Below are 14,836 nucleotides of genomic sequence, written 5' to 3'. Positions count from 1 at the left end.
TGTCTTTAGGTGAATTTTCTTTAATGAGATCATGAGCTCATAGCTTGCTTAGCTTTCCTTAATTTCAACGAGTCATAACATGTTACCCTGGAACTTAACTTTGTTTTCTGGGCCAAGGTATCCCTGTGGAACGGATTATTCACACTGTACATTTACATTTTTTAGAAGTGTGGTTCTATAATTTGCCACATTTTATGTAACATTCTCCAGGAAAACATTTAATAGCCAAGTGTTACTTACCTGAACCTCTCTACCTCTCAGAGCCCCCGTTTCCTAATTAGTAAAAAAGGAGGAAATTGGTCTGTATGACCTCAAAGGGCCTGTTCCGGTCTCTACTGCATTTATCTGTGTGCAACTTGGTCACACCTGCCTGTCTGCATGTAGTAGGCATGGGGGTTTGGATAATGTCGCATCCATCCTCTGCTTCTCCCCGTCCAGGCGTGTGCACAGGCAGCTCCACTCGGCACATCGTGACCTTTGATGGGCAGAATTTCAAGCTGACTGGCAGCTGTTCTTACGTCCTATTTCAAAACAAGGAGCAGGACCTGGAGGTGATTCTCCATAATGGTGCCTGCAGCCCTGCAGCAAGGCAGGGCTGCATGAAATCCATCGAGGTGAAGCACGGCGCCCTCTCTGTCGAGCTGCACAGTGACATGGAGGTGAGAAGTACTTTCTCTGGATCCCGTGGCAAGGCAATAGAGTGTCAGGGAAACCACATGGACCAGGTGGCAGTTGGTTTTAGTTGGTGCTCTTGTTAGGAGCTCTGCCTCCTGCTTAACTAGAGGAGAGGAGCACCACTTTCTTAGAGGGGTTTATTGCCATCCCCTTGTCTTGGCCTGATTTCATGTTGTTCCGGGCTCAGATTTGCAAGACGGAATCACTTTTAGATAGCATAAAATTGTGAATTGAGTGCCAGTTTCTGGCACTGGTAGAGAATTGGAATTGGCATCAGGATTGTTTACCCAGGAGGTATTATGAGTCCAATGCCTAAACCCTGTAAGCTTTCCAACGGGAAACATTTACGGCGCTAAATTAGGTCCTTTGAAAATATTTAAGGCCTACATAAAGCGTTGGCCTCCAAAATTTGAAAAGAAAACGGCAAAACTGATATATATATATATATATATGATTGATTAAATGCTCACAAAAGGTTACATTACACCAACTTCTTTACTTGTTCGTGTAGAGATCATAAATATTTCATTGTGTGAAAACAACTTGTAGGCTAGATTTTCTCACTTTGCAAGAATTCCTGAATTTGAACAATAATTGCAGAAAAATCTTAGCTAGTCATATATCAAGTGAGTAACTCATAGCCAAAAATTAAAAAATCAAGATAAAAAATCCTTCCAAAAATTTTACAGCAAAATTATATTCATCATGGAATGTGAGTGCATTTTAATGTGTTTGATATGATATATGGTGGGGGCTGCCCAAGAAAGAGCTGCTAGTGGCACACATGCACACAAAAGACTTAAAGTGGTCCCATTAAGACACTGGTGTCCAACCTTTTGGCTTCCCTGGGCCACACTGGAAGAATTGTCTTGGGCCACACATAAAATGCGTTAACACTAATGACAGCTTATGAGCTAAAAAAACTTCTGTGCATATTTTTCGTGATATCCACCACCACAGAGAAGCAAACACATCCTTGCATTCAAAGGGTTGGACACGGCTGCTGGATGCTGCTGGAGACACTGCTCTGACGAGTTAGCAATAAGGCCACTTTCCCAGCCTGTCTTAAAGGCATTGCCCTTCCCTCTTGAGTCACATCCACTCAAGGTTCCTATCTCTAGGCTTTCAGGTTCTTGGTGCATGGTCACCCGTACAGTATTGTAACAGTCTGTCTTCTGGTCAAGCTCTGCAAAGTCAAGCTCTGTTTTCTAGTCAAGCTCTTCTTTATCTTAGAAGAGCAGCCGACAGATATCAATGTTCGTGTGTAGTGTTGCGGTTGAGTGTGATGAATGTGCAGAGACTCTCAGTAACTTTACTAAAAACCCAAGGGTGAAGTTCTAGGATTCCTCATTGCTGGGACTACCAATGAGCTCTTTCTTCTTTGTGCAGGTGACAGTGAATGGGAGACTGGTCTCTGTTCCTTACGTGGGTGGGAACATGGAAGTCAACGTTTATGGTGCCATCATGCATGAGATCAGATTCAACCATCTTGGCCACATCTTCACATTCACTCCACAAAACAATGAGTTCCAACTGCAACTCAGCCCCAAGACTTTTGCTTCAAAGACGTACGGTCTCTGTGGTAAGAACATTTTCTCAACTCCTCTTTTCTTCCTGCTATACATTTATAAACCTTACTTGCTCTACTCTGAGGCTCTTGGATGCTGATATTTCAGGGTCTAGTAGCAAGGGTCAGATTCTGGGGAGGATGAAGAATGGCCCGTCTCTGGCATCAGTGTTTTTGTACCTAGGGCCTCTCAGTTTATCTTTTCTTCTTGTTTGTTTCTCTAGGGATCTGTGATGAGAATGGAGCCAATGACTTCATGCTGAGGGATGGTACAGTCACCACAGACTGGAAAACACTTGTTCAGGAATGGACTGTGCAGCGGCCAGGGCAGACATGCCAGCCCATTCTGGAAGAGCAGTGTCTTGTCCCCAACAGCTCCCAGTGCCAGGTCCTCCTCTCAGCACTGTTTGCTGAATGCCACAAGGTCCTGGCTCCAGCCACATTCTATGCCATCTGCCAGCAGGACAGTTGCCACCGGGAGCAAGTGTGTGAGGTGATCGCCTCTTATGCCCACCTCTGTCGGACCAATGGGGTCTGCGTTGACTGGAGGACACCTGATTTCTGTGGTGAGTCTCCAAGTTACTTCTAAAAATCCTGGAGACCAACTAACTGGGCTTGCTCAGCCTCTCTGTGCCCCACATTCTTTATCTGGCTAATAAGGGTGAAAATCCCTGTATTTTGTATGACCTGGGATTCCAGTTAGGATTCAGATCGAAGAGATACATATGTGTGTGTGTGTGTGTGTGTGTGTGTGTGTGTGTGTGTATGTATATGTATATATATGTGTATGTATAGGTGTATATATGTATATATATACACACACACACTCTGCATGTAGAATTTTTATGTAAATTAATGCATGATCCTTTCCATTAGTATTTCTACAGTTCAGACAAATGCAATTTTGTAAAGCGCTGTGTAACCAGTCACATTGAATTTGAAATTCCACCAAGCTTACAGTGTAGTCCATGCCTGAGCAGGATTTTGAAGTGTGAGTAGAATCATTTGGTTGCCAAGAATCTCCTTAATTATAAACACTGCAGGATTGCTAGTGCAGATAGCCCCTCCCCAAGGTCAGCTCCCCTACCTGGACGTGGCATTTATTTAAAGTGTAGGGGAAACTGAAGTGAATCAGATATGGCTCCTGTCCCTCGGGGTGCTGGAGTGAAAAGAGCACTGAACTTGAAATCCTCAGTTGTCAAATATAATCGTCGCCTTTTTTTTTTTTTTTTTTTTTTTTGAGGGAAATCAATATGTACATGCATGTTGGAGCCTCAGAGTTTATCATCATAGAACTGTCAGCAGCTCTGAGCTGGGTCTGGAGGACTTGGGCATCCTAGTCCCAGCTCAGCTGGTGGATGGACTGTTCTCTTAGTCTTTCTGGACCTCAGTGTCTGCATCGTAGAATGAGACAGTTGGCCTAGATAACCTGTAGGTTCCTTTGGGTTCTGATTTTCTGAGGCCATGTGGATGATACTGCCTCCTCCCAATCAGCCTGCAAATCAAGCAGCAAATGTTAGTTTCTAAGTTACTGGAAGCACTGTCTCTGCATACTGATTGCTTTGTGTACCTCCTGGTTATTTACTGTGCACACAGAGGGAAATCTTTGGTGCTCCAAATCCTTGGAAACTTCCTCCATCTCCTGCCTGCCTTTGGTGCCTTGAGAATGTGAGGAAGTTGTTGAGCAAATCAGAACGAGGGAAGTGAATCACCTTGTAGCTTCTTTCCCAAGGCCGTTCTTCATAGATGTGGATTCCTAATTTACAGATGCTTTTAAAGCGTAAAATATATCTGTATTCAAAAAAGGACCATAAAACCATACAAGTTCGCATCATTTGGTAGGACTAGATTTGGCTGCAAGTAGCAGAGAATTAAAATTTTCTGTCGTATAGCTGATCGGAGGCGGTGGTTCCAGCTAATTCTGGGCCTCAAACTGGATTCTAGCTCTTTGCTCTGCCCTTAGTTGGGTGTGGTCTTTTTCTTCATGGTCTAAGATGGAGCTCTAGCTATCACATTCATGCTCCAAGCAGGAAGCTGAGGGAAGGAGGGAAGAGGGGCAAGGAGCAAGGAGCATGCATAGCTGTCTTTTAAAATGGACTCCTGGAGGCTGCCATGGGATACTATACTTACAGTTCATTGGTCAGAACTAGTCACATGACTGCACTTAGCTGCAAGAAAGGTTGGGAAATACAGTCCTCATTCTGGTGGTCATATGCCCAGCCTAAAGTTCTGTTTCTATGGAAGATGGGGAGGATGAAGATTGGTGGAAAATAGCCATCTCTGCCCTGGCAAGTTTGTCTGATGATTAACCATGTTGAATCAGCTGTGCCCGTTTCACTCTGGCTGGTGAGGGCCTTTGTGAGTGACCTCTCCTCCTCTGTCTACAGCTATGTCATGCCCACCATCCCTGGTCTACAACCCCTGTGAGCGTGGCTGTCCCCGGCACTGTGATGGCAACGTGAGCTCCTGTGGGGACCATCCCTCGGAAGGCTGTTTCTGTCCTCCGAATAAAGTCATGTTGGAAGGCAGCTGTGTCCCTGAAGAGGCCTGCACTCAGTGCATTGGTGAGGATGGAGTCCAGCACCAGGTAGGAGCCTGGGCCTTTCACCTCCCATGGGGCTGCTTCCGAAGTGTTCACCAATGGTTGGCCTCTTCCAACTGTGGCAGCAGGGTTGACTCTTACGGGGATCATTAGGGACAGGGAGGCAGTATTGTGTAATGGCTCTGCATTCAGATAGCTCTTGGTTCAAATCCTGTATCTGTCATGTATTATCTGAGAGATTAAACATCCAAGTGTTGTTACCACGTTATTACTGTTACTGTGATTACTATTGTTTTTATTATTGTAGTCATTTAAGCAAAATGATATAGGAACCCAGGAGGGAAAGGGAAAAGAATATTTTGTGTGATAATGTCTGCTATTGTTAAGAGAGATTGTATACCTTGATTGTGCTAAACACAGTATGTTCATTATTTCAGTGTTTTTCAAAGGTTGTATTAACAGTTACTTGTGGTCAAGTGAGTTTAAAGAACACTAGCTAATCATAGTTAAACAGGTTTCTTTATTGCAGAACTCTAGAGTTTTTAATGTACTACTGTACCTCGCAGATATTTAAGAGAGTTTTTGTTTCTCAAACTTATCTGATCATGGAGCGTGTGTGTGTGTGAGAGAGAGAGAGAGAGAGAGAATCCCTTGGGACTGGGATTCCACAGAATACACTAGTGTGTCCTGTATCACTCATAAATACAAAAATCCCATGAAGAAACTAAGACCTAAAGAGCTTAGTAAGTTGCCTATGGACACAATTTATAAGTAATGGAGTTGGTCTTAGAATTTGAAGCTCTCTGTGATGCCAAAGATCTGGCTCTTTCCACAATATGGAATGGCCCTTTTGCTGCATCTCTTTTGAGCTGAGTTGCTTGTGAGTCATTGAGTCATCAGTTTTTTTTTAAGCTCTTTAGGAGGTATTGAATGTATTTTGAAAGGATATTTACCAGACTCCTCCATCTTGGCCTAAAATGGCTGTCATCTGTCTTCAAAGTTGACTCTGTGTATATTTGTAGGATCTGGGGCAGCGTGTATCTGTGCGCATGTGAACGTGCACATGCAAATGTGTGCAGTGGCCCTGTCCTTCACCCTTGACAGTGATACTACAGACCGTGGTAGAGGTAGAAGCATATTTGGCTTCTAGGAAAGGAGAATGTGTTCTGTGATCATGGGCTGCACTCAAGACCTAACGTCTTCATCGCCAAGGAGGACCATTCTTGCTAAGTGGACTGAGTAGAGTGACTTACCACTATGTTCAACCACGAATAGGAGAACTCATGGTAAATGTAGCTAACCAGCCTGCAGAATATTGAAAACAACATTTCAGTAACTATACTATTCTGTCCCTGATGTTGTAAGCCAGGATAGGGACCATTTTATATGATTCTCCCCAGAGCTCTGTAGGGTCATAATCGCACATCCTATCAAATGGATGAGACTGAGGCTCAATGCCATGAGGTGATAAAGCTGGGATTTATGTTCATAGCATCAGTCATAGCGTCCTAGTCCTGCCATTGACCTCATTGGAACTGTGAGCTGAACTGTGGCCTAAGTCATGTTCACTGGAACACGGGTATCCATTAGGGCCATTACTCTTAGTCACTTCCAGTGATCTCATGTGTTCTAGTTTAGTTGTTGGGCTTTATCCTAGTGGATCCAATTTGTCCTCACTGTGGAATAGATGAGCTAAAGTCCTCCTCTACTGCCCTATTTCAACTTGCCAAGTTAAGTAATTGCCTGTTCTGTGGTATTCCCTAAATGAGTTGACAAAACCTTGTATTTCTCTTCCTGATTTGTGTAGCTCCTGAGCTCCTGCAAGGCTTGAATGATGTTGATCAATTTACATATGTGGTTAGCAACCTGTGGTAATTTCAGACTGGTTTTACTAGTAGTGGCAAAATGCTCGCTCTTAGGAGACAGAAATGATCTTTCCTTGGCGTTCTGTGATGAGAAGTGAGCTCAAGTTTGCAGGTTTCTGGCTGCATGAGTGTCAAATGTCTGCAAGGTCCTGAGAGAAGCGGGCTTGTGAACTTCATCTTAGTGTCTCCAAACTGCTGCCCTTTGCTTCTCTTCTCTGGCCCTATTTTCCCCTTTCACTGCCTGCCTCATCTTCAGTCCAACACATTAGAATATGTATTCAAGTTGTGTAAAGGGGCCATCCAAATATTTCGGATGTGGAAACTGTCTTATAAATGTATTTTAAAGTCAGGTGAAATAAAATTAGTTAATTGAAAACTTTGAAAAGAACACAGCCACTTTTAGTGATTTCAGAAAATACAGTTTAAATGGATGAAAGCAAGCATCATATCCAGCCCATGTGCATTTTCAACTTTGACTTTCAAAGCAGAGAAAGAATAAAAACGTAATATGAAGAACATTTCCATTAAATAAACTTTTTTTTAACTGAAGAAATGAAGCCCAGAAAACCTTTTATTCAGGGAAATAAACTAGGGTATAAAACTATTGTAGTGGCCGGGCGCGGTGGCTCAAGCCTGTAATCCCAGCACTTTGGGAGGCCGAGACGGGCAGATCACGAGGTCAGGAGATTGAGACCATCCTGGCTAACACGGTGAAATCCCGTCTCTACTAAAAAAACAAAAAACTAGCCGGTCGAGGTGGCAGGTGCCTGTAGTCCCAGCTACTCAGGAGGCTGAGGCAGGAGAATGGCGTGAACCCGGGAGGCGGAGCTTACAGTGAGCTGAGATCCGGCCACTGCACTCCAGCCTGGGCGACAGAGCGAGACTCCGTCTCAAAAAAAAAAACAAAACCTATTGTAGTAATTTCAGAAGAGCAAAATATTCACTAGTTTCCATAGATTTTATTTTACAAAACAGAGTCTAAAGAGGTGAGCCTTTGCAGCAGGCTCAGAAGGGACCAAGAACCTGCACTGGCTGTCCTTGGCTCAGTGGAGCCGCTGGTGGTGGTGGGTGCTATACCGGCAGGCACAAGCTTAGCAGGAACCATGTCCATGGCCCAGAAGCTCTGGCCTGTAGCTCCTTCCCTCTCCCTTAGTCTCTGCTGTCCCTAGCTGGGCTCAGTGTTTCCATTTCATTTGCATCCCTCATCAAATTGGCTGGTGAATCAAATTCATCAAATTGCATGATGCATTGCTTGTGTCCTTTGACCTTGTGCCTTGAAAATGTCAGTTTTCCCCACCGTATTATCTGCAGGCCGCTCTTTTGTCACCTTGATTCAAACGTTAACTCCTGCTGGCTTTCATACCTGTTACGGCCTGGTGGTATTCACGCCTGGGCCCTGGAACCTGGCGATTGCAACAGGCCTGCCTGCAGTTGGCCTGGGGTTGTGCAGCAGCACCATCTGCCGGCCGCATCGCCGCATAGCCTGGCCAGGCCTGGAGAGCCGCTGCAGTTGCTTTTAGAAGCTTAGCCTTAGCTTGTTTTTTAAATTTTTATTTCTCTTCTTTCCCCTGCCTTGGGTGGGTCTTAAGCTTCCTGGGAAATGACATCTCCGGCAAAGGAGGGCAGACACCTGCTTTGGGTCATCTGTTGTGTGCTACCCATTCTCAGGATAGTAGGAAAATTGTGGGATTTATTCTTGAGTTTAAATGTCTGAGGTCTATGTTTGAAAGGAGAGAAAAAAGAACACTGAAACATACACAGAACATGACCCTCTCCTTCCTCATCCCCTCATGTCTGCCAATCCGACCCCCTGTCCCAGCCCTCCGAGGCCAGCACCCCGGGCTCCTCCCTCCACCTTCCCAGCTGGAGTGGCAGCCACTGTGTCTTTTCCGGTTTTCTCTTCCTAGTCCTTCCCTTTTCCATCCTGCCGCCAGGGTTGTCTTCATTAGCTCTTCTCTGTGAGGCAGGATCCTGCTTATGCCTCTGGGCCTGCACCTGCCTGCCGAGGTAAGGCAAGTTCCTGCAGTGGGCTCATAGGGCCTCTTCTGTCATCTTCAGCCACCTGCCTCACCCGTGATGCCAGGCGCTGCAGGAGCGTTCCTTCGTCTGTGCCTTTGTCAGCTGTTTCCTGCCTGGAATTCCTCCTCCTTTCCCCTTTGCCCAAGTCTTCCCGTGCTTCATAGGTGTGCCCTGTGAGACTCTCTGCAGTGCCCAGTCTTACTGGACTCTCTTTTTGCACTCTTACTGCTCTTTTATTTATTTTTACAAACAGCTTTACTGAGGTATAATTTACATGCCACAAACAGCACATATTTAAAGCGTACAATTCGATAGATTTTGCCATATGAACACACCTATAAAACCGTTGACATAACCAAGATAACGAATTTCCATCCCCTAAAAGTTAGCTTATGCCCTTTTAAATATATCTCTCAACCCTAGACAGCTACTGGTCTGCTTTCTGTCACTGTGGATTCGTTGACATTTTCTGGAATTTTGCGCACATGGAAACATGCCTACGCACTTCTTTTCTGCCTGGCTTCCTTCACTCAGGATAACGCTTTTGGGATTCGTCCATGCTGCTCTGTGTTTTGATAGTTTTCTCCTCCTTGTTGCTAGGTAGTATTCCACGGTGTGTGTGTCACAATTTATTTTTCTCATTCAGATTTTCACCAGTCTTATTTCCTCACCTTGACTGTCAGCCATTCAAGGGCTCGGACGGTGTGTTCAGACCTGCCCATGACGGGCACTGTGTCTATTGACGAGAAGCAGTTGTAGTGCAAGAGACTAGGCCTGTGGTGTCTTGGGCCAGAATGCTAGGTTCAAAGCCTGGATGTGCCACTTGGTCAAATTTCTTAACTTCTTGGTGCCTCAATTTCATTATTTATAAATACAGATGATACTAACCTGGTAGGGTTATCATTAGGAAAATAAATAAATGTAAAACTCTTAGAAAAATACCTTGAACATATTTATTATTAGTTATTTGTGGGAGGCAGCAGAGCATGGTGGTTTAAAACCATGGATTTGGGCCTGGCGTGGTGGCTCACACCTGTAATCCCAGCACTTTGGGAGGCTGAGGCAGGTAGATCACTTGAGGTCAGGAATTTGAGACCCAGCCTGGCTAACATGGTGAAATCCCATCTCTACTGAAATACAAAAATTAGCTGGGTGTGGTGACGCATGCCTATAGTCCCAGCTACTTGGGAGGCTGAGGCAGGAGAATCGCTTAAACTCGGGAGGCAGAAGTTGCAGTGAGCTGAGATCATGCCACTACACTCCAGTCTAGGCGAGAGAGAGTGAGACACTGTCTCAAAAACAAAAACCAAAACATAAACAAAGAAACAAACCATGGATTTGGATTCAAAGCCTCACTCTGTCACTGTTCCTGTGCACACCTAGCAAGTGCCTTAGCTTTCTCATTGGAAAAGTGAGGGCAATGGTAAAAAATATCCTCACCATAGGATTGCAGTGAGGATTACACGAGTGATTTAAATAAAGCTCTCAACACAGTGGCACGTAGCAGGTGGCATTTGAATGTTAGCTGCTATCATTTATTGAGTGAGTGAAAGGTGTCAAGGGCAGGACCAGAGGGGTTAATCCTGAGGGAGGGCAGGGCACTTTGGGGGAAGGGGACCTCACTTGGGGGTCTTTGATCTTCCTTCTTAGCTGACTGATTGCCTACCGTGGAAGTAATAAGTAAGACCTTCTTGACCTGGGAACTTCTTAGAGTCCTTTGAGCTGCTGGATAAGAATGTGTTTCTTCAGGGGCAGTTTCGCTTGAATTTAATTTTAAGTTTAAATTTAACTTCATGGCTGAATCCAGAGGGAGACTGAGTCCTGGCTCTGCTTCTTAGTGGAGCTCTTTGCTGTGTACCCTGTGCTAATCAGTTTCTTACTCCTTACAACTGTCCTGCAAGGCAGGCTTGAGTACCCTCATTTTACAGATGAGGAAACTGGGCACAGCGGAACGCAGCCCGTTTTAGAGTTCGGGAGTTCCTGACCTCAAAGCCTTGTGCTGTGGGGCTGTGCGTAACTTTGAGAAGGCTGCTCTCTACCCTGGGCCATCTCTCATTTGAAAAATCAGAGAGCTGCACTCAGGCGTCTGAAGTCACTGCAGGCATCAAGAATGTGATGCTTTCAAGAGTTTTGCTGTCCTCCCCACAGCTCTTGCTATTGTCTGAAGTCAATTTCAGAAAGAAATGGCTTTTTTTTTCCCCCCAAGCAACATCCCAGTTTCTCCTTTGGCTTGAGAAATGACTAGCAGGTGCGATCCAAGAACTCTGATTTTCTTTCCTTGCTTGGTTTTAGCATTGCCAACAGAGAAGGGTATAGTGAAAGTTTCCACGTTTTAGTTGACAAAGCACTGTGGCGACCACCTTTCTGAAAGCCATTAGAACCTCACAACCTCCTTTTAACCTGGTTTTGTTCATCTGTGAGGCTGTCAGAGGGCTGGCTCAGGGACTGGCCCTCGCCGCAGGCAGGGAGAACTGACCTCTGTGAACTCTGGGCTTTGTACCTAGAATGTCCTGTGCCCTCTCTGAACCTCGCTTTCCCCTCAGTTCCTGGAAGCCTGGGTCCCGGACCACCAGCCCTGTCAGATCTGCACGTGCCTCAGCGGGCGGAAGGCCAACTGCACAATGCAGCCCTGCCCCACGGCCAAAGGTGAGAGTCCTCCCCTCGCTGGTGCCTTCATGGAGGAACAAGGGCCCCTGCAAGGCCCCCCAGTGACCCATCTTCATCCCTGGCAGAGCAGACTCGAACACTGGCACTTGCAGTCCTGGAGTGGGTGAGCTTCCTTGCCCAGCCTGCATTTCCCGTCGCTGGGCCTGGGAGCCCCATTCTGCATCTGGGTTTGACACTCTCAGATTAACCCTTGCCTCTGGTCCCCAGCAACGCTCAGACTTAGAGTCCCCTGGAGGGTAAATGTGAGGTTGTCACCAGGAACATGGGGACACTCATCTGTCAGAGGGCCCGTGGCCTGGATCCTCGTGGGACGACTATACAGAACTCATACTAGTTTTCAGTGAGCGAGAACATTTGAAATCCCTCCGAGGCTGTCCCACTACTCATTTCTCTGACTTTTGTGGCCGTTCCTCTCCTTCAGCTCCCACCTGCGGCCTGTGTGAGGTGGCCCGCCTCCGCCAGAATGCAGACCAGTGCTGCCCTGAGTATGAGTGCGGTATGTGTCCCACCAGGGGGATGTCTCCAGGGCTCAGCCCCAGCCCCAGGGGGGTACCACGTTGAGGGTGCTGAAAGGTGGCTCTGTTCCCAGGCACAGGGTGTATGAAAGGAGGTGGGCAAGGACTGACTAGATATTCCAAAAAAAATGGAAAGGGTTACCTCTGGAGAATAGGATTGGCTTCCTGGAAGAATCTTCTGTAAATTACTAAACGTAGGTTTGACAGGATTAATGGGGTGATTGCTGACAAGAATGAGGTGATGGCTGGGGACCACAGAGATACACTGAAGAAAAAATCATGCCAAAGCAGCCCATTTTCCTTTTCAGTAAGATTTTGAGGCCGCTAGATACAGAGAAGACCACATACTGGGCACCTCGAGTTGAGCAGGTTATTTGCTAGAAGTTTTCATGCTAGCCCTGCAGACTACTCTGTGAATAGTGGGCTCAGTGAATTCAGAGCTGATGGAATTATGGTTAGCATGGCAGGAAATCATTAGTGCCTTTGTCCTTGTCCTGTCCAGTGTGTTTGTTGCTTATACAGATGAAGACCTAAAGCACAGGCATGTACAGTTTGCAGTGATGCAAATCTTGAAGGGAGAGCAGATAGATCAGGGGGCAGTCCAAGCAACTAAAAGAAAATCATGTAATTGGAGAAACTTGTTTATACTCATGAAATTGATCAGAAATAAATAGAAGTCCCATAAGAGAGGGAGATGTGGCTTGAGAACAATTAATGTAAAAGAGGTCTTAGAATGTTGGCAGTAGAGAGAACTAGAGGGATCGTTTATTTCAAGCCCCTCATTTTATAGACATTACTAGGCTCCTACAATGTGCCAGGCACTTTGCCCTTACTATTCTGTGAAATCCTCAGACTGATCCTATAAGGTAGGGTATCCCACCTTCCAGAAGAGGAAACAGGTCTAGAGGATCCAAGTTGACTTGGCTGAGATGTGGAAGCCCTAGTGGATGATAAGAATAATCAGTATGACTTGGATTGATTGATCCATCCATCCATCCATCCATCCATCCATCCATCCATCCCCATGTTATCTCTGTCCCCATTATCATCACTTAACCTAAAACAGTAGAAGTCTGCATGAATAGGAATGTAGTGTCCCACTCACAGGTAATAAGAGTAACCTTGCTGAACTCTGCATGGACGTCTCTCTTTCTGGCCTTCAGTGTGTGATCCGGAGAGCTGTGACCTGCCCCCAGTGCCTCACTGTGAAGGTGGCCTCCAGCCCACACTGACCAACCCTGGCGAGTGCAGACCCAACTTCACCTGCGGTAAGGCCTCTGTGGATGAGGAGGGGTGGTATGGCCTCTCTCCTGGCGTGAGGGAGGTCATCCTCTTTCTCAGGGACCTGTTCCAAGATGATGTCGTTTCCTGTTTTCTACCTGGCTGAATCTGGGTTGGAAGGGCATCTAGAACAGAGGGGTTAGGGTCACACCTGCACAGGATCCTTCCGGCTGCATGCTGCTGAAGGATACCAGGTGTGGGCACAGCCACAGGCACCTCCTTGGGTTTATGAAGAAGCAGCTGGGGCTGAGAGAGGAGGTGGCCTCTGAATCTAATCTTTATTTGTGCCCATCCTCCTGTATGTCATTGAGGGGAGGGAGTGACTTCCCCTCATCATTGGATTGTATTGCCAAACAAATTTATAGTTTTTTTCCCCTCTGAAGGAGTATATAGGTAATCACTATATACTATAATTTAAACATAGTGTTGGACTAAAATAAGACATGACAAGAAAGCGAATTCTTTGTTTACCTACCGAGAGTACCCACTCTAAATCCACTGGTGTTCTTGTCTGCTGATGTGGACTCGCCTCTGACTTCCTGGATGTGAGACTGCAGGGGTGGGAGGAGAGCACATGGTGTTTGAAGGGAGCTAGAAACCGGCAAAGGACACAGGGACAGGATTTGGTCTTTTAAAGGTGACACTGTGGCTTTGACAAGATTGCTGGCATTCTTTCATTCCACACCGATTGCTGGAGGGCCTAAAACTGTAGGGTATTGTTCTAGGTACTGAGGTGGGGATAGGGTCACAAAAACTCCTGGCATAGAACAGTGCTTAGCAGGGCATGGTCACCCAGGCCTATTGGCCTTAGAGATTCTACATCTGACACCTCTGAGAATCAAGGAACCCGCCCCTTCCAGACGTACGTGGGAAAGCGATAGAGCAGGGATGGAGCAGCCTTCACTTCTCCTCCATTAGAGTTCCTAGCTTCACATTTCCCTTTCTGATTAATGTTCATATTTTTCTGCAGATGGACTGCTTTTTTGGTAACATTGAATAGCTCCCAGCCCGTGAGCTTGGTCCTCACACATTTCTGACTTAATCTTCTGAGTCTGAAGCTCCCTGGCACCCTATAGCATAGCTGAATACTTACGAGCCCTGGCTGGGTGCATTGCTCAGCGTGGCCTTGTCCTACCCTCAGCCTGCAGAAAGGAGGAGTGCAAAAGGGTGTCGCCGCCCTCCTGCCCCCCGCACCGTTTGCCCGCCCTTCGGAAGACCCAGTGCTGTGATGAGTATGAGTGTGCCTGCAACTGTGTCAACTCCACAGTGAGCTGTCCCCTTGGGTACTTGGCCTCAACCGCCACCAATGACTGTGGCTGCACCACAACCACCTGCCTTCCCGACAAGGTAAGGGCTGCTCAGTTCTGGCTGGTACGACAGCCAAATATGTGCTCCTTATGGAAGGTTTATATCCTGCCCAGCCTTCCCCTCCTGCCCAAAGTAAGTGCTACAAGGCTTGGTGGGTGGGCAGTCAGCATTCCAGCTCAGCCTGAGTGGAAATTTACTTAACTCAGGAGGCATTTCTTGTGAGCCTACTATGTACTAAGCATGGCTAGATGCTGAGGTTACAAATAATGTGTAAGACATGGTCTTTACCTTTACAGAGCTTATTTTTAGGTTAGCTAAGGAAATAATGTGATTGCCTGGATTTAGAGATCAGTTAATAGTTATATATACATATATATGTGTGTGTGCGTGTGTATAT

At 46.2% G+C, this 14,836-nt stretch overlaps 1 protein-coding gene across 2 annotated transcripts in view; it reads left to right on the top strand.

The window, feature by feature from the left end:
- VWF (von Willebrand factor) overlaps positions 1 to 14,836 on the top strand; it is a 198,345-nt gene that overhangs the window by 144,857 nt on the left and 38,652 nt on the right. For both annotated transcript variants that reach the window (XM_011982933.1, XM_011982932.1), the window contains exons 36-42: positions 2,065 to 2,257; positions 2,467 to 2,808; positions 4,630 to 4,829; positions 11,212 to 11,314; positions 11,757 to 11,831; positions 13,014 to 13,118; positions 14,273 to 14,478. In XM_011982933.1, coding sequence (XP_011838323.1) covers positions 2,065 to 2,257; positions 2,467 to 2,808; positions 4,630 to 4,829; positions 11,212 to 11,314; positions 11,757 to 11,831; positions 13,014 to 13,118; positions 14,273 to 14,478 — 1,224 coding nt within the window. The remainder of the gene's footprint in view (positions 1 to 2,064; positions 2,258 to 2,466; positions 2,809 to 4,629; positions 4,830 to 11,211; positions 11,315 to 11,756; positions 11,832 to 13,013; positions 13,119 to 14,272; positions 14,479 to 14,836) is intronic.

The sequence above is a fragment of the Mandrillus leucophaeus genome, unplaced genomic scaffold (assembly GCF_000951045.1).
Source record: "Mandrillus leucophaeus isolate KB7577 unplaced genomic scaffold, Mleu.le_1.0 Scaffold245, whole genome shotgun sequence".
NCBI lineage: Eukaryota > Metazoa > Chordata > Mammalia > Primates > Cercopithecidae > Mandrillus > Mandrillus leucophaeus.
The sequence above is the reverse complement of the archived record's forward strand: the minus strand, read 5'-3'. Positions and strand labels throughout refer to the sequence as shown.